Source organism: Ahaetulla prasina, chromosome 16, assembly GCF_028640845.1.
Source record: "Ahaetulla prasina isolate Xishuangbanna chromosome 16, ASM2864084v1, whole genome shotgun sequence".
Taxonomy (NCBI): domain Eukaryota; kingdom Metazoa; phylum Chordata; class Lepidosauria; order Squamata; family Colubridae; genus Ahaetulla; species Ahaetulla prasina.
In genome coordinates, this window is record NC_080554.1 from 3,592,345 (window position 1) to 3,611,290 (window position 18,946).

General features: G+C 44.8%; 2 protein-coding genes across 2 annotated transcripts; both read left to right on the forward strand.

The window, feature by feature from the left end:
* The first annotated feature begins 493 nt into the window (after positions 1–493).
* PPP6C (protein phosphatase 6 catalytic subunit) lies at positions 494–8,668 on the forward strand. The gene is made up of 7 exons (XM_058159592.1): positions 494–927; positions 4,168–4,263; positions 5,068–5,133; positions 6,247–6,388; positions 6,836–6,915; positions 7,035–7,244; positions 8,064–8,668. The coding sequence occupies exons 1-7, from the start codon at positions 853–855 to the stop codon at positions 8,310–8,312; spliced, it is 918 nt and encodes a 305-aa protein (XP_058015575.1). The 5' UTR covers positions 494–852; the 3' UTR covers positions 8,313–8,668.
* A 4,241-nt stretch (positions 8,669–12,909) lies between these two features.
* ARPC5L (actin related protein 2/3 complex subunit 5 like) lies at positions 12,910–18,539 on the forward strand. The gene is made up of 4 exons (XM_058159593.1): positions 12,910–13,114; positions 16,376–16,448; positions 17,202–17,378; positions 17,886–18,539. Exons 1-4 carry the CDS (start codon positions 12,951–12,953, stop codon positions 17,946–17,948), a joined length of 477 nt encoding a protein of 158 aa, XP_058015576.1. The 5' UTR covers positions 12,910–12,950; the 3' UTR covers positions 17,949–18,539.
* Positions 18,540–18,946: the final 407 nt, after the last annotated feature.

Here is an 18,946-nt window from a genome sequence, read left to right on the forward strand (position 1 = left end):
ATAGTCATACAGTCATAAGTGGAAAGAGAATATAGAATAGAATAGAATTATAGAATAGAATAGAATTATAGAATGGAATAGAATAGAATAAAATAGAATAGAATAGAATAGAATAGAATAGAATAGAATTTTTTATTGGCCAAGTGTGACTTGTGGACTTCAAGGAAAGTCCTTAAAGAAAACTCTGGGAGTTGAAGTCCACAAGTCTTAAAGGGACCAAGGTTGGAGACCCCCTGTCTTAAAAGGAACCAGTGGCAAGCCTCGACTCCAAATCCCAGCATGCCTCGGGGCAGGCAAGGGCGGCCGTTTGGACGCCATAATGGACTCCCCAACGCGGGAGGGGGCGGGGCGAGGGAGGGAGAGAAGCCGGAAGCAGATATAACCGGAAGCGGTCTTGAGGCGGACCAGAAAGAAGCACGTATCCGATTCAAAAAAAAAAAAAAAAACCACCACCACCTCCGGAAGTTGCCTTTCTCACTTCCGGTGCGGCCGGAAGAAGACCGGGAGCTGAGAGAAGGGGGTTAAAAAAAAAGGGGGGGGGGAAAAAGGCGGCGTCGCTCGAACCGGCTGCCTCCTCTTGAAGCCCCCGCGTGGGCCTGTTATTATTTTATTTTTTGGCGTCGCCTGCCTGACGGAACCCGGCTCGGGTTTCCCGCCCGTGAGGGGAGGGGAGGGGGGGTCCAACCCGGAAGCTCGACTCTCAGCTTCCGGTCCGGTCCTCTCTTGCCTTTTTTTCTCTTTCTCTTCCTCCTCTTTCTGCCCCTCTCTCTCTCTCTCTCTCTGTCTCTCTCTCCCCTCCCCCATCCCTCTCACCCCACCCCCCACCCCAACCCCCGGAGCGGCTCTCCCAAAATGGCGCCGCTGGACTTGGATAAGTACGTGGAGATAGCCAGGCTCTGCAAGTACCTGCCCGAGAACGACCTCAAGGTGAGGAGGGGGAGGGGCTCAGGGAGGGAGGGAGGGAGGGAGGGGGGGGCCATCTGAGGAAAGGGATTCTGGGGAAAAAGAGAAAAGGGGGTCCCCCCCCTATTTATTTCAAAGTGGAGGGGGCTTCATACCACCTATCTCCCCTCCCCACAACCCCATGGGCGAGTCCTACTTTGACAGGATGCACTTCTTTAAATATATATATATATATATATATATATATATATATATATATTTATTTATATATATATATATATTTATGGCTTTGGTTGTTCGGGTTTTCTCCGTGTAAAATTGGAAGTGTCTTGGCGACGCTTCGACGAAGTCTCATTCGTCATCTTCAGGCTTCAGTCATGCTTCTGGGAGCAATGTGTGATTGCAGCTGTTTTTCCTTTTAACTGCTAGTGGGGTTTGAACTGATTGGGTGGGAGCTTGGCTGTGCTCTGATTGGCTGGGGTGTGTCCTGTGTTGGTGGGGGCTTGGTTGTGCTCAGATTAGTCTGAGTTGCAGGGGATTTGCAGCTCACCAGCAGCTCACCAGCTCAAATCCCCTGCAACTCAGACTAATCTGAGCACAACCAAACCCCCACCAACACAGGACACACCCCCAGCCAATCAGAGCACAAAAAAAACCCCATCCAATCAGAGCACAGCCAAGCTCCCACCCAATCAGTTCAAACCCCCACTAGCAGTTAAAAAGGAAGAAACAGCTGCAATCACACATTGCTCCCAGAAGCATGAAGCTGAAGCCTGAAGATGACGAATGAGACTTCGTCGAAACGTCGCCAAGACACCTCCAATTTTACGCGGGAGAAAACCAAAGACCTACATATATGTATATATATATGTATATGTATATAAATATATATATATTTTCTGAGGTTTTCGCGGGTATTTGTATGTAGGTCTTTGGTTATTCGGGTTTTCTCCGTAAAATTGGAAGTGTCTTGGCGACGCTTCGACGAAGTCTCATTCGTCATCTTCAGGCTTCAGCCGTGCTTCTGGGAGCAATGTGTGATTGCAGCTGTTTTTCCTTTTAACTGCTAGTGGGGTTTGAACTGATTGGGTGGGAGCTTGGCTGTGCTCTGATTGGCTGGGGTGTGTCCTGTGTTGGTGGGGGCTTGGTTGTGCTCAGATTAGTCTGAGTTGCAGGGGATTTGCAGCTCACCAGCAGCTCACCAGCTCAAATCCCCTGCAACTCAGACTAATCTGAGCACAACCAAGCCCCCACCAACACAGGACACACCCCCAGCCAATCAGAGCACAAAAACCCCATCCAATCAGAGCACAGCCAAGCTCCCACCCAATCAGTTCAAACCCCCACTAGCAGTTAAAAAGGAAGAAACAGCTGCAATCACACATTGCTCCCAGAAGCATGAAGCTGAAGCCTGAAGATGACGAATGAGACTTCGTCGAAACGTCGCCAAGACACCTCCAATTTTACGCGGGAGAAAACCAAAGACCTACATATATGTATATATATATGTATATGTATATAAATATATATATATTTTCTGAGGTTTTCGCGGGTATTTGTATGTAGGTCTTTGGTTATTCGGGTTTTCTCCCGCGTAAAATTGGAAGGGTCTCAGCGACGTTTCGACGAAGTCTCATTCGTCATCTTCAGCTTCGTGCTTTCTGGGAGCAATTGCACGAAGCTGAATATATATATATATATTCCCCCCCTCCTTCCTGGTTCAGCCACCCATTCAGCCACCCAGGCTGGGATTTCCTCGGGGTCCCCTTTCCAGTTTGATCTGAACCTTCCTGATTTGGCTTGGGTGGGGGTGGGTGGGTGGGAGGGGTTTCCTCGTGGTCCCCTTTCCAGGTTGACTTGAACCTGCCTGATTTGGCTTGGGTGGGAGGTGGGTGGGAGGGATTTCCTCGTGGTCCCCTTTTCAGGTTGACTTGAACCTGCCTGATTTGGCTTGGGTGGGGGTGGGTGGCTGGGTGGGGTTTCCTCGGGGTCCCCTTTCCAGGTTGACTTGAACCTGCCTGATTTGGCTTGGGTGGGAGGTGGGTGGGAGGGATTTCCTCGTGGTCCCCTTTCCAGGTTGACCTGAACCTGCCTGATTTGGCTTTGGGGGTAGTGGTGGGGGTGAGGGTGGGAAGGGTCAGCGCGCACACATGCGGAGGCTACCCCTTGATGTTGAGGATGGTGCCCCCACCCCCTTTTTTAGACTTGCGAAAACGTGGAGAATTCTGGGTTTAAAGACGTCGGCGAGCAAAACAAGCTCTTGGTTTTGAACAGTTCCCCGGCGGTAATTCTCTTTCCAGCGAGTGTCCCCAGTCCTGACAATACGAAGACCAGTGCAAGAAAAACACCTTAAATATTATGTCAGTGGGAATGTAGCTGCGTACATGGTACCACCCAGCTACATTCCGTCGACATAATATTTAAGGTGTTTTTTCTTGCACTGATCTTCGTATTGTCGGTACCATTTTGGAGGCCTAAATTACTCTGGTAGATAAAGGATATCGTTTTGGTGCAAGAGGATGTCCTTTATCAATCAAGACTGACATAAGCTAGAAGCCAAGGCCAGGCAGAGGCCCAGGAAGTCTGAAGGGAAGGCTGGGTGTTTTCATTTCTACCAACTTGAGAGCAGAGCCCACTCTTATTGCCCCGTTAAAACACATGGCTGTGGCCTTTCGCCTCAAGATGGACTCAGTCCTGCTTTTAATAATAATGTTTATCTTCCGCCATCGTTAAGGAAAGCTGAAACCCCCTGCAGTGTGGATGGAGTTTGTCGCCTTTGGAACAAGGGGTAAAAGAAATGGAATGTCAATATTTGTTGAAATGAGGGGATCCTCGGGGCTCTCTTGAGCTTGGTTTTCTTGTAGACGTTTCATGACCCAACTGGGAAATCACATCAGTGCTACAAGGGAGTGGGGTTTGCATGAAGGAGGAGGAGGAGGACTGTGGGATCCTTGGTGCTGTCGGAGCTTGGTTATTTTGTGACCCAAACTAGATAACATCAGTGCTAGGCTCATCCCTACTCCTAGACTAGCATGGATGACGTAGTTTGGGTCATGACACATCTTGCAAGAAAAGCCCAAAGTTCAGAGAGCACCAGGGACCCCTCAGAAACAGAATGCCCAGGAAAGAGGCAACAGATGTATTTCTCGGGCTTTAACGGCCCTTCAGAAATTAAATGAAATAGTATATTTTGGACCGTAAGGGGAAATTGATTCATGTTAGCAACATAGGTGAATTATGCCCTGACCTGTTCTGTCTTTCCAGCGGTTGTGCGACTATGTCTGTGACCTGCTCCTAGAAGAATCGAACGTGCAGCCGGTTTCTACCCCTGTTACCGTCTGTGGTGACATCCATGGACAGGTGGAATAATTTCCTACGGACCCTGCCTCCTTTGACACTGTTTTCTCCCGACACCTGTAAAGAGAGTACCACGATTAGCTTAGGGGAAATTGGAACGAGCGCTGGGTGCCAAAACTGGACTTGGGCGAAGAAAAAGAGCAGGCTTTGAGCAGGAGAAGGGGAATGGCCTTTCTGAACTGCCATAGTGGCAAAAGAAATATTCTTTTTCCTTACACAGCATTGCAAATGTAAAGCAGAAAAGTTCCCATTAAGTAATTTTTGAAAGGTTATCAAGGGCCATAGACATTATCAGACAAGTGAGACTTTTAGCTAAGTCTAGTCTTCTCTGAGAATTCAATCTTATTCTGTTTCCTTCTTCCATCTAATTCTACGTTTCCTTTTCCTATTGATCGTTCAGTCCTCTTTAATTAGTCCTGTCTAATTAGCAGCCAGGTTAGTTTTTCCTTAAGATTTTCATAAATAGTTTTTGATTTTACTGCAAATCTCAAATCGTATCTCACTTATCAGAGTGAGATACGGTTTGCTTATCAGAGTGGCCATTTTGGGTGCCTAAACAATGCCAGGCATTACTGAAAAAGAGGTACCGGTAACTGTAACATTTCTGTTGGATCAACAGCTATCAGATTGCCCTAAGATCAGTTTTTAAACTGTTATAACTGCACGCACAACATTAATTGCATGCACATCATTATTTTGGTCAGGCTTGCAGGACTATTTTTAGTATTTGTCAAAGGTCACATTTACAATCCCATCAAGAGTTCAAAATAATTTCAATGGATACTTGTTTCTTTTTCTGCTTTTCAGTTTTATGATCTATGTGAATTATTCAGAACTGGAGGTCAGGTCCCTGACACGAACTACATATTTATGGTATGAACAAAAGTAGAGAAAACAGAATTTGATATATTGTGATTTATCGGGGGCGGGGGGAGGATTGCTCTTGTAGTTTCGTGTTCTGCTGTGAGAATACAGCTCCTGTTCTTTTGCTGAGTGCATATCAGAGATGAAATGCTTCCGGTTTGGACCGGATCGAGCCGATCCTGTAGCGATGACGGCGGGTGGTTCGGAGAACCGGTAGCAAAAAACTCTCTCCCCCCCCCACCCATGCCCAGCTGAGCCACGTGATTGTCAGAGCCTTTTTTTTTACTTTTAAAAGCATTTTTTTACAACCTCTTCGGCCGAATAAAAAAAAATGCTTTTAAAAATAAAAATTAAAAAAAGATCGTGTGCCACAGCTGATCACACACATACACATGCGCTGTTCTACTTACCCAATGCCTCCTTTTGGGGTGCACTGCGCACGCCCGCACCTCGCATTTGGTGCCAGCCAGCGAACCGGTAGTAAACCGGTTCAGATTTCACCACTGGTGCATATAATTTTAAAATGGGAGTGGCAGCTAGTAATAACGGATTTAAAAAATGGAAGATAGCACAGTTGCTTAGACTCTAAACTTTCTAACAGCGTTTGGAGGAATCCATAGTTTTGTTGATCAGTTATTTGGATAATTATGGGCACTATACATCCTAGGACGATTGAGAAATAATTGAAAAGCAAAAAATGCTTAGGTCTGGCAACACCGAGAACTACAGCACAATCTTATCCCTGTTTAGTTTAATACAAACCCTGCTAACGTTGATTACCTATTCATAAAATTGCAGCCAGAGTACAATGTTGCCAGTTATAGAATTTTTAGATTTTATTATTGGGTTTTTAATTTTAATTGGGTCTTATGGTTTTAAATGTATCTTAATTGGGGCCAAATTTGGATAAGTTTTTAAATTATTGTTTACTTGTATTGTGTTTATTTATTGTCGTTTTACTTGGCTGTTAAACGCCCTGAGTCCGTCGGGAGAAGGGCGGTATACAAATTAAATTATTATTATTATTATTGTTGTTGTTGTTGTTGTTGTTGTTGTTGTTATTGTTGTTATTATTGTTGTTATTATTATTATTATTAAATATAGTGGTGTTTTGACTTCCAGGGTGATTTTGTAGACAGAGGCTATTACAGTCTAGAGACATTTACTTATCTCCTTGCCCTGAAAGCAAAGTGGCCGGATCGAATCACGCTCTTGCGTGGGAATCATGAAAGCCGACAGATAACCCAAGTCTATGGATTTTACGGTGAGTTCCCTGAAGCTGCCCCAGCTTCTTGCAACCAATTTCCCCATTTACAATCGGCGTAAAACGGTTGTGATTTAATTGGCCTTTCTGGTGGCTTTTTTAAAAAAGGACTGTAGAAACATTTTTTTAACTGGCAGCTAAAAGCAAGCACAAATCTCACCGTTTGTGGAATTCAACCTGATACTCAGAGATGGAGAAACAGTAGATTAAGGCACCAGGCAAGAAACCGGGAGACAATGAATTCTAGTCCTAACTTAGGGATGAAAGCGGCCGGGTGACTTTGGGCCAATCCCTTTCTCTCAGCCCAGCCTAGCTCACAGAGGAAAAATAAGAGGAGGAAGGGATATTGCATACATTCACCGCCCGGATAAATGAAGGTAGGATATAAATGAACATAAATAATAGAACATTATTTATTTTCTCTCCTTCCCCTCTCCTCTCAAACAGATGAGTGCCAAACAAAATACGGTAACGCAAACGCCTGGAGATACTGCACTAAAGTCTTCGACATGCTCACGGTAGCAGCGGTAAGTATGTCCTTCCCCAAAAAATTAATTTATGATTCTCTCCTCTTCCCCCCACCCTCCCCCGGGGTAGCTTTTGACTTTCGAGGGCGAGTAAAACCCCCGTTCTTATTTTCCTCAAGTTGATAGATGAACAGATCCTTTGCGTGCACGGAGGCCTTTCTCCAGACATCAAAACACTGGATCAGATCCGAACCATCGAGCGCAACCAAGAGATTCCTCACAAGGGGGCTTTCTGTGACCTCGTTTGGTCGGACCCGGAAGATGTGGACACCTGGGCCATTAGCCCTCGAGGAGCCGGGTGGCTTTTTGGTGCTAAAGTCACCAACGAGGTAAACTCCGGACAAAATTCACCCCAACGTTATTTTTGCCTGCTTTCTGGTTTATGAGCCTTTAGCAGCCGGTCTGAGTTGCATCCAGAATATTATTGGAGATAGGAAGCAAGGAACTTAATTAATCTTTACTTAAAAGATTAGCAGCAGTTGAATGTTGACATCCTACATCCATGATGGCGAACCTATGGCACGCATAGCCATATCACTGGACACACGAGCTCAGCTCCGGCCAGCTGATTTTCGGGCCTTCTGGGCCCAATAGAAGTAGGGAAACAGGCTGGGGGATGGGGTGGGGAATGGCCCATTTTTCTCTCTCCCCTGGCTCCAGAGCCTCTCTATGAGTCTGGGGAGGGCGAAAACAGCCTTTCCTACCCCGCAGGCCCTCCAGAGGCCAGAAACTGCCAACTTCCAGTTGGACAGGAAGTGACTTTTTTGCTGTCCCCAGCCTCCAGAGCCTCTCTAGCTTAAAATGCTCTGTGGATCTGGCCATGTTGAATACATTGTCCTTGGACTTACAACAGATCGGTTAGTGACGGAGTTACAACGGCAGTGAACAAAAGTGACTTACGACCATTGTTCACCCTTATGTCACCACTCATTGCGGTCACATGATCAAAATCCAGATGCTTGGCAACTGGCTCCTATTGATGACGGTCATTTGGCGACCTTCTGACGAGCAGAAGTCAATGGGGGAGGAAGCCGGATTCCCTTAACGTTGAGCTCAAATCGTGGCCGTTACGTCGAGGGCTGCCGGTATATAAAACCCAGCCTGAGCGAGGGCTGTAAATTTACCGTCTCCCTCTTCTCTCTTGACAGTTTGTCCACATCAACAACTTAAAACTGATCTGCAGGGCTCACCAGCTGGTCCACGAAGGCTATAAATTTATGTTCGACGAGAAGCTGGTAACGGTCTGGTCCGCTCCGAACTACTGCTACCGCTGCGGGAATATCGCCTCAATCATGGTCTTCAAAGACGTGAACACGCGAGAACCGAAGCTGTTCCGGGCTGTCCCGGATTCGGAACGCGTCATCCCTCCGAGAACAACCACGCCGTATTTCCTCTGAAATACCTCCTCCGGCCCTCCTCCCTCCTTTCTTTGTGACATACATCCTATGGAGCACTTTGCTGCTGAAATGCTTTTTTTAAAATAATAATTATTATTATAATTTTTAAATTATCTAAATGTATTGTATATGGTCCGTAGCGTTGCGTTTCTTAATTCTGCCTCCCCCCCCCCTGCGTCTCCTCCCTTTTTCTAGTTCTTTAAGGTTGCTTTTGAAATGTCCCACGAGCACTTAACTTGTCACATAAATTACATACATACATATATATATATATATTCGTGCTTTTGATTCCCTGTTTTTTGTTTTTAGGGAAAACTCTTTCCCTTCGAAATAAAATCAAATAAAAAAAAACAGAGCGAGACGTCGGAACAAGCCTGATTCTCCTTTATTTCGTTCAGGAGTTGGCTTTGGGAATTTTTTCTTCTTCTTTTGTTTTGGATAAGGTTTTTAAGAAATTTCAGCAGCAAAGTTGAATTATCGGTAATGTGCATATTGGGACTTTGTTAGTCCAACTTCAGGGCATATCCTTAGGCTGTAACGGTGGGCTGGCCTTGTTTATATTTTAAATCGTAAATAAGTGGTGTAGAAAACTGCCCCTTATATTATATATATATATATATATATATATATATATATATATATATATATATATATATATATATATATATAATATTTTCCAGCTTTCTTCCAGCTTTGTTTTTATTTTTAGGGTTCCAAGTGAAACGGGAAACCCATTACAGGTATTTGAATTTGTACATTAAAATAACTGTTCTGATTTTTCTCAGATACCTTGTATTTTTAATAAAAGTGATAATGTTGAACCCCTGCCTCTAGGTTAAACTTGAAAATAAAACCGTACGTGTTGTTGTGAATGAGTTCCTTCGTGACTGCCTTGACTAAAACAGAACACAAATTAAGTCAGTTTTTTTCAGAGATATTTTATAAATACATTTGGGCTTTTGGAATTAAAGTACTGATCCCAGCTAAGGAAGCTTTTTTTGTTTGTTTCATTTTTGGGCTGCAGATAATATTTTGCCCTCAGCAATTCTTTGGGGAGATATAAAATGTTAAGATCCCATCTGAAGAATGCCTTGGCCGTTCGTGATGCCTATTTTAATCTCTGCTTTAAGCAGCACCTTGAAATAACATTTATGTTTTTTTACTCTTACATTTCAAATCTAGCAATGTGGAAATGAGCAAGCACCAGTTTCATTTTTTAAAAATATTAACTCGAAAGGTGGACATCCCCTCAATTTTTAAATCTCACTTTTTGAAAGGAAGTTTTCATAATAGCTTCCTTAACAGCATTATAATTTTTATAACCCCATGGACTGTATTTTCAACTCGAGGCCTTTAATATATCGCAGAACTGCCTACTTTGAAAAATAAGATAACCTGAACACCTGACAAATGTCTTTTTTTTTTTAATTTTTCTAATACATCCTTTTGCCTAATGGAGGGAAAACTTCAGCATAGGTAAAAATAACATCCTGTCTGCCATTTTAGGGAACAGTAGTTTGTTTTAATGTATGTATTTGTCTTTGTAATAAAATAGAACTTGAGGAAATTTTTGAGGCCTTTTGAAGCCCAAGATTAGATACAAGATTCCCCCTCAGAAAACCTTGAAAATACAGCATTTTCCCCTGTATATGAATTAGAGCAACAAAAATAGTCAAGAGAATTATTAATATTATTTTTGAAGAATGACTTTATAACCAAAACAAAGCATTTAGTATTTAAAATACTCTTTTAAAGTGGAGAAAAAAGACACGCAAACTACACCTTTAGGGATATACCTGGCCTCAGCAACCTGTGTTTTTTGTTTTTGAGGGTTTCCCACTAAAATCTCCTTTCAGCCAAAGTTTTCTTTAATTACCTGGTTTATTCTACTCACAAAGTTAAAAGAGATTCTTGGCTTTGTTTTTATTTTTCTGCTGCACCCCTCAGCATCTTCTAGAGGGGAATTCTTGGGTTCCCAGGAACATGAGGACTAGAAAACTAGTTTAAGCTTTTTATTTATTTATTTTTTGGCCTTCAAAAAGGCTGCAAGTGACACTCTTGCAGTGACACTGCTTCAGTTCACTCTTTTATTATCTCATCTTCCTCAGAAACTTTTCTTCTGTTTTCCTTTTTCTTTCTTCTTCTGCCTCTTTCTTCTGCCTTCTTTCTTCCAACTTCTTCTACCTTCTTTCTTCCTCTCCATCTTCTGCCTTCTTTCTTCCTCTCCTGTCTTCCTCTCTTTCTATCTCCTGCCTTCTGTCTTCCTCTCCTATCTTCTTTCTTCCTCTCCTTCTATCTTCTGCCTTCTTCCTTCCTCTCCTTCTATCTCCTGCCTTCTTTCTTCTAGCTTCCTCTTCTATCTTTGTCTTCCAGCGGCTGGTCTGACAGCTCCCTTGCTCGCAGCCTCCTTTTATACCCTTCTCGCCCCCAACCCGCTCTCTGCTGATTGGTGGCACCAACCTGGCCCTCACTATTTCCATTGGCCCTTAGCTGGGTCATCCCATTGGCCCTTCAACCTGCGCTTAGGCCAATGTCTGGCTTCTCTCAGACCTCTTCCCATTGGCTGAAAGCAAGAGGTGTTCGAACCTCACTGTTCACCCCTGAGCTGAGCCAAATTGTACCTTGGTGCTTTAATGGACATTGGGCTTTTTTTGACAGTAATGTGGAAATAACCTATATTTGCCTTTGGTTAAACCCTTCCCATTTCCTACGGAGAGTAGAGCACACCAGAACAACTAGACACGAACAGTTTTTTCCCCGAAGGCCATCACTCTGCTAAACAAATAATTCCATCAACACTGTCAGACTATTTACTGAATCTGCACTACTATTAATCGTTTCATAGTTCCCATCACCCATCTCTTTCCACTTATGACTGTATGACTATAACTTGTTTCTGGCAATCCTTATGATTTATATTGATATATTGACCATCAATTGTGTTGTAAATGTTGTACCTTGATGAACGTATCTTTTCTTTTATGTACACTGAGAGCATATGCACCAAGACAAATTCCTTGTGTGTCCAATCACACTTGGCCAATAAAATTCTATTCTATTCTATTCTATTCTATTCTATTCTAGAGTAGAATAGAATAGAATAGAATAGAATAGAATAGAATAGAATAGAATAGAATAGCAATTAGGAATAGAATAGAATAGAATAGAATAGAATTCTTTATTGGCCAAATGTGATTGGACACACAAGGAATTTGTCTTTGGTGCATAACGCTGCATAAAAGAAAAGTTCATCAAGAATCATAAAGTATAACACTTAATGATAGTCATAGGGTACAAATAAGCAATCAGGAAACAATACCAATATAAATCGTAAGGATACAAGCAACAAGGTTACAGTCATACAGTCATAAGTGGGAGGTGATGGGAATGATGAGAAGATTAATAGGGCAGATTTAGTAAATAGTTTGACAGTGTTGAAGGAATTATTTGTTTAGCAGAGCGATGGCGTTGGGGAAGAAACTGTCCTTGTATCTTCTTGTTCTGATATGCAGTGCTCTATAGCGTAATTTTATAGAGATAGATACTGTAGATACTGTAGAGAGAGATACATACATAGACAGATACTGTAGATAGATATAAATACTATAGATAGATAGATAAATGAGATAGATAGATAGATAGATAGATAGATAGATAGATAGATAGATAGATAGATAGATAGATAGATTAAGGTATAGATAAATACTATAAGATAGATAGATATTTAGATAGATAGATATAGATAGATTAAGGTATAGATAAATACTACAGATAGATAGATAGATAGATAGATAGATAGATATACATAGATACTCTATATAGGTATAGATAAATACTATAGATAGATAAATACTATAGATAGATAGATAGATAGATGATAGATAGATAGATACTGTAGATAGATATACATAAAAGAGATACTCTAGATAGGTATAGATAAATACTATAGATAGATAGATACCGTAGACAGGTATAGATAAATACTACAGATAGATAGATAGATATAGATACTGTAGATAGATACAGTAGATAAATACTGTAGATAGATAATAGATATGTAGATAGATATATAGATGGATACTGTAGATATTTTTATTTATTTATTTATTTTGTCACAACAGTATATATAAGCATAAGCATGAAAATAACTATAATATCTAAGCATATATATAAGCATAAGTATGTAATAACTATATAGATATAGATAAATACTATAGATAGATAGATAGATAGATAGATAGATAGATAGATAGATAGATAGATAGATAGATAGATAGATAGGTACTGTAGATAGATAGATAGATAGATAGATAGATGAATGATACATAAAGAGGATGAGAGAAAGAGAGAGAGAGAGAAAGAACAGCAATGAATGAATGAATGAAGTGAAACTGAATCCCAGGAAAGGGGGGAGGGAGGGATCACGTGACCTTCAACCCGTCCCAAGCGCCGCCAGAACTCTTTCCCCAGCAGGCCACGCCCCCCCCCGGCGAAAGCTCCTCCTTCCCGGCCGCGCGCGCGCCCTCCCGTCCTCCGCTGAGCTCCTCCCCTTCTCCCGTGCGGGCGGGCGGGGTTTCCGCTTCCGCGGCCGGTCGGCGAGGGAGGGAGGGAGGGAGGGAGCGAGGGGCCGGCGCGGCCATGGCGCGGAGCTCCCTCTCCTCGCGCTTCCGCCGCCTCGACATCGACCAGTTCGACGAGAACCGCTTCGTGGAGGAGCCCGACGCCGCCGAGGCCGGGAGCGGGGCCGGCGCGGCCGACAGCAACGGAGGGCCCGGCCCGGAGGTGGAAGCGGCGCTGCGGCAATATCCTTTCGGGGGCTCCTTCTCCCTCAGCCACTCGGGGGGGGGGGGGGGGGTGTGGGGGGGCTTGGCGGGACTACAAGACCCATGCGCCGCCCTGGCCTCTCCTCCCTCCGTTTCATCCCCCACCCAGGATCACTTGGGCCAAAGTCTCTGTCTGTCTGTCCTTCCCTTGACATCTGTCAATCAATCAATCAATCCATCATCTCTGTCTGTCTACCTATCCCTCCCTTCTATATCTCTATCACTGTCTGTATCTCCATCCATCCATCCATCAATCTATCCATCCCCTCCATCTGTTCACCCCTCCCTCCATCTATATCTATTCATCCATCCATCACCTCTGTCTATATCATCTCTATCTATCTACCTCTCCCTTCTATCATCCATCCTATTTATCTATCTACTTCATCTTCTATATCTCTATCACTGTCTCTATCTTCATCCATCCATCCATCTATATTTATCCATCTATTAGCCATCCATCCCATCTGTTCATCCATCCATCCATCCATCCATCCATCCATATCTAGCCGTCCACCCATCACCTCCATCTGTTCATCCATCCATCCATATGTATCCATCCATCCATCATCTCCGTCTGTTCTATATCTATCCATCCATCCCCTCTGTTTATCCATCCATCCATCCATATCTATCCATCCATTACCTCCATCTGTTCATCCATCCATCCATCTATATCTATCCATCACCTCCATCTGTTCATCCATCCATCCATCCATGTATCCATCCATCCATCACCTCCGTCTCTTCATCCATCCATCCATCCATCAATATTATCTATCTACTTCATCTATATCTAGCCATCCATCCATCCATCCATATTATCTATCTACTTCATCTATATCTAGCCATCCATCCATCCATCAATATCTATCTATCTATCTATCTATCTATCTATCTATCTATCTATCTATCTATCTATCTATCTCTGTAACTATCATCTATCCATCCATCACCTAATGTGTTTATCCATCCATCCATCTAATCTCTTATCTTTTCATTTTATCCATCCATTTTATCCGTATCTCTGTTGGTCTGCCTCTATATCTTTTATCTTTCTATAGTAATGTTTATTTATTAATATGTTTCTGTGTCTTCTGTCTATATACACCCATCTGTGTTATTTATCTCTGATATTTACCTCTATGTATCTACCTTACTTATCTCCAGCTCTATATCCATATACCCCTATCTCTATCTCTTGTGTATAAATCTGTCCTGTCTATACATCCATCTCTTTCTCCATTCTATCCACCCACATCTGCCTCGTTTCTGTATCTCCATCCTTGAACCCATGTCTCCCGTATCTATTCTACGTATCCATCTATCATACCGGTATGTATGTATCCACCGTTGTCTGTCCACCATATCTACCTATCTCACTCATCTTGTCTCTCATCCATCCGTTTACCCATGCTGTGCGGGATTGCTTATAATCTGGGTGGGTCGCCTGGAGGTGATTTTGGCTTCCTGCTTGGAAATAGAGGAACCCCATGGAGAAATCATTTTACAACTCCCTGGCTAATCCTCGCTTTTCCCCTGCAGTAAATGTCCTGCTCCTTAAGCTCCCCCCCTCCTCATTGCTAGTAGTTTTGAAGTGCCTGCAGCCTCATTTCAGGTCTCTTAACTGTTCTTGGCATTTTTTTTTTCATGGTCTGGAAACTTGTGTCTACTTCTATTCTGGCTTGATGGATGCTTAGGCCTTGGATGCTGTCGGCATTTATACGCCGACCAGTTCATTCCTTGCCTGCAGTGTGTCTTGGCGTTAGAAATCCCCTTTTTGGCTTGTCTTGTCTGGATTTGCTTCTCTTTCTCTGCATTTGCAGAGAAAAATGCCCTTTTCCTTTTCCTGGGGCTGCAGGTCGAGGCCTGTCCTTGATCTAGCTGTGAATTTCACAGCCGGGCACACACACACACACACACACACACACACACGTCTCCCTCCCTCCCTCCCTGGGTTGAGCATCTTAACGGTTTGGCATGTTGTTTAAGGCGACAGAACGAGGGGGGCGGTCGTAAAAGACATGTTGAGACAATGCCGGCACTGTGTGGGAATTTGTTCCCTGTTGTTGCCAGAATCTTGTGGCTTTGATCTGCCAATTTCTTTTCTTTTTTTCTTGCTTCCGGAGAGCTTCTGAGAAACCTTCCCCCCCACCCCAAAAAAACCCACTGTGAAATGAAGGTGCGCAGCTTAGCCTGTGAACTAGAAGCTGACAAGCCCTGTAGAGGTGAAATAATGTCTCGGGACAAGACTGCCGAGGAATGTGGGTGGGGTGGGGTGGGAAACGACCTGCCAGCGACCTGTAAGGGCCGTGATGCCATGCAGTTTATCATGTGTGGCATCAGGTTTGGCAGGCAGGGACCAGTTTGGCTGGATCTGAAGACACAGGGATGGGGTGGGCGGTTGTTTCCGCCAGCCGGGATCCTTGAATGTCGTTGGGCCTGTTTCTGGTCGTGCCACGAACAGATTTGCAGAATGTGGAGCAAGGAGAGCGGTTGGGAAGCTGGCAGAGCCACCCTCTATTGATTCTGCCCTTTTTCAGCGACCGGTGGAGGGGTGGGTGGGGAGGACACGGAATTGACATTTACCCACAGCAGAATTAAAATGCCTCGGGGTACGGTGGGAGAGGGGGATGGAATCCAAACCAGACAAACCAGTATCTTTGGGCTGCGTTTGTGCGTTTGCGTCCTATCCTTGGTTAAGTTTAACCTCGGCTGGCTTCACTGCTGCGGCTTAGCTATCTTTTGATCAGTTGATGATGATCGTGCGCCACCCAGCATATGGGGGTCGATTCGGTTAACTCAAAAGCTGCGTTATCCAGACCTGGAGCAAAATATTTTCCCCTCGCTGCTCTCCCAGGAGGCGAGAGACGACATGGAGAACACTTTTTTGCAATCCAGTGTTTTCTAAACCATTAGTAAAGAGTGGCTTGGTTTCTGGGCAAAGGCTTTGCTTTGGGGTTGTACTGTATCCTCGTTTTTTGGTGGTGTTTTTTTTCTTTTTTGTTCCGTGTCTTTCGCTGGGCTAAACGGAATTCTTTTTCAGTTCGGGCACTCAGTGCCAAAAAAAAATTAGTCGTCACTGACCTAGAACTTCGACGGCCTCTTTGGTGGGAACACTTCACCAGTTGCTGGCCTTGTTTAGGGATTGTTATTGTAGATTGATCGGGGTGGTGGCGGTGGGGGGAGTTTTATGACTGCACAACACAGCCACAAATTCCTTAGCTTCATTTATCGCACGGGGGACTTGCTTCGGGCCTTCCACGCTGCTTTACGAAACTCTCCTGTGAACACCAAGAACCCAGTAGCAAAGGTAAAAGGGAGATGTTTAACTTCGTTCTAGATCAGGTGTCGGCAACCAGTGGCTCCAGAGCTGCATGCGGCTTCTTTTGTCCCTCTGCTGCGGCTCCGTCCGGTGACAGGCCCTGCCCCTCACCCTCCCCTCTCCGGTTCTCTGCCTCAGTGACTGGCTAGATATGGCATGGCTAGGGGGGGGGGATCATGTGACTGGGTCGGAGTGAGTGACGGTCGACGTGGCCACACCCGCCCAGGTTTTGGGGCTCCCGGTGTTTTTGTTTTCTGTGGGAAACGGGTCCAAATGGCTCTTTGAGGTTTTTAAGGATGCAGACCCCTGTTCTATATCGACGTGACCTCAAATCAAATCCCCTAGTTCAGGGATCTCCAACCGTGTCAACTTTAAGACTTGTGGACTTCAACTCCCAGAATTCCTCAGCCAGCTTTGTTGAAGTCCGCAAGTCTTAAAGTTGCCAAGGTTGGAGACCTCTGCCCTAATTGGTGAGAATTCTGGAGGGCGGGAAAGTTGGCAAAGGGAGCTGCCTGGTTTTTCACCTGAACCCGGCCATTCTGCAATGGATGTGCAGGTGGTCTCTTAGCGGCCGTTTCAAAGTTACAACGGCGCCGGGGGGGGGGGCGAGAAGTGACCGTTTTTCACACTTTGCAACCATCGTCTCCAGAGAGCGGATGCAGGGAACCCTTCCCAGCGCAGCCTGTGTGCGTTGGGACGCCGCCGACGGCCTCACTTGGCTTCCCTCGCCTTTCTCCTCAGGAGCAGGCCCAGGAAGTGGTGCTGAAAGTCCTGACGTCCTTCAAAAGCAGCGAGATCGAGCAGGCGGTCAACTCCTTAGACAGCAGCGGCATCGACTTGCTCATGAAGTACATTTATAAAGGATTTGAAAAGCCGACGGAGAACAGCAGCGCCATCCTACTTCAGTGGCATGAAAAGGTACGGTGGGCGAGTATCCCACGTTGGGGAGCTAAAATTCCTCATTTGTGACTCAGCGGGGCCTCTCCCACCATAGCCTCCGGCCAGCCGAGATGAGTTACCTGTCTCGGGAGATTTTCAGCCATCCATCAGGTCATGGTTGCTTGTTTTTCTTCGAAGACGTTTCGCTTCTCGCCCGTGAAGCCTCTTCGGCTCTTCTTCAGAGCTGAAAGAAGCTTCTCGGGACAGTGGGAGTTTAATTCAGTAAAAGGGGCCTTGGAGGTCATCTAGTCCAAACCTCCTGCTCAAATAAGACACACATCGCTGCCTCGCCCTTGTTCGGCACAAGAAGTGTCCTAGCAAAAGGCAGCTGGGCAGAAGGTCTAGAAGTACTTTGGAGTTTTGCTGTATTTAAAAAAAAAACACACACACTCTGCCCCGGTGGATCATAGGTGGGTTCATTCGGGGAGCCGGCCGACATGCCCGCAGCTGCTAATTTCCCGTTTCTCCTCTTCTTCTTCTTCTCAGGCATTAGCGATAGGCGGACTCGGCTCCATCGTCCGGGTTCTCACTGCACGGAAAACGGTTTAAAAAAAAAAAAAAGCCGGAGGTCCCGATACCGCCAAGAACATTTTTTGGGAGCCGGGAAGAGCCCTCCACGTTTCGGGTTACTCCTCCACGAGAACCGGCGGCTTCCCACTCGAAACACAGTTGGAAGAAGGGAGGGAGGTTTTTATCTTCCCTTGGGAGGCGCAGGGAGAATGCAGCTGCGTTCGTTTTTCCGACTGAAGGACTCGGAGCCGGGAAGGGGAGGCAGCCTGCAATTTTGCGTGGCAGCGGAAGGAAACGGGGGTGTGTGTGTGATTTGCGTTGGCAACCGGATGCCCATTTCCTGAAGGGCAGGGTTGCTGCTGCTCTGGCCCACTGAATGTGTGTGTGTGTGTGTGTGAAACTTTAATTTAAACACATTTGCAGTGTCGGGGTGGGGGGGGCGAGGCATGGGGAGGGGGTGGTAGCTACGGTGTCAGAAGCAAGGGTGTTAAGGGAAGGCAGGCGTACTCAACGCAAGGGGGGCTTTTTTTATTTGTTTGGGTGCATAGTTAAGAATCGCCGGGCTCAGCCAAGTTTCATGTAAAGTGCCTGCTACTCTGTAATTAAAAAGTTCTTGGAGAGTTAACTTTACACTGGCTAATTGCTCTTGTCTTCCATGAAGAGACGCCTAATGGGTTCCTTAAAACAGGTTGGGGTTAAACAGACATGCTCCGCCTCACTTTTTCCGTAAAATATTCGTTGTCTGTATTCACTTCCGGGACTAAGAAGTCAGCTTTGCTATGTTTAAACAAAGCACAGCTTTTGGAGCGAGGAAGGTATCCAAGGTTTGTTTTCAAAGCAGGGAAGGGCGAGCACCTGAGACAGGTGTGGTCAATTTTGTTGTCAAAGAAAAAACAACAACACACTTTTGTTTATACAGGTAGTCCTCAACGGTCACAACCGAGCCCAAAATTTATGTTGCTAAGTGAGGAATTTGTTGTGTTTTGCCCCATTTCACGACTTTTTTTTTTCACGACTGTTAAATCAATCTGGCCTTC

Excerpts from the sequence above, each read along its gene's own strand:
- ARPC5L (XM_058159593.1), top strand. The coding sequence starts at position 12,951 with ATGGCGCGGAGCTCCCTCTCCTCGCGCTTCCGCCGCCTCGACATCGAC. Across the intron at positions 16,449-17,201 it reads CCAAGAACCCAGTAGCAAAG|GAGCAGGCCCAGGAAGTGGT; the intron begins GTAAAAGGGAGA and ends CTTTCTCCTCAG. Across the intron at positions 17,379-17,885 it reads TACTTCAGTGGCATGAAAAG|GCATTAGCGATAGGCGGACT; the intron begins GTACGGTGGGCG and ends TCTTCTTCTCAG.
- PPP6C (XM_058159592.1), top strand. The coding sequence starts at position 853 with ATGGCGCCGCTGGACTTGGATAAGTACGTGGAGATAGCCAGGCTCTGC. Across the intron at positions 928-4,167 it reads TGCCCGAGAACGACCTCAAG|CGGTTGTGCGACTATGTCTG; the intron begins GTGAGGAGGGGG and ends CTGTCTTTCCAG. Across the intron at positions 4,264-5,067 it reads GTGGTGACATCCATGGACAG|TTTTATGATCTATGTGAATT; the intron begins GTGGAATAATTT and ends TCTGCTTTTCAG.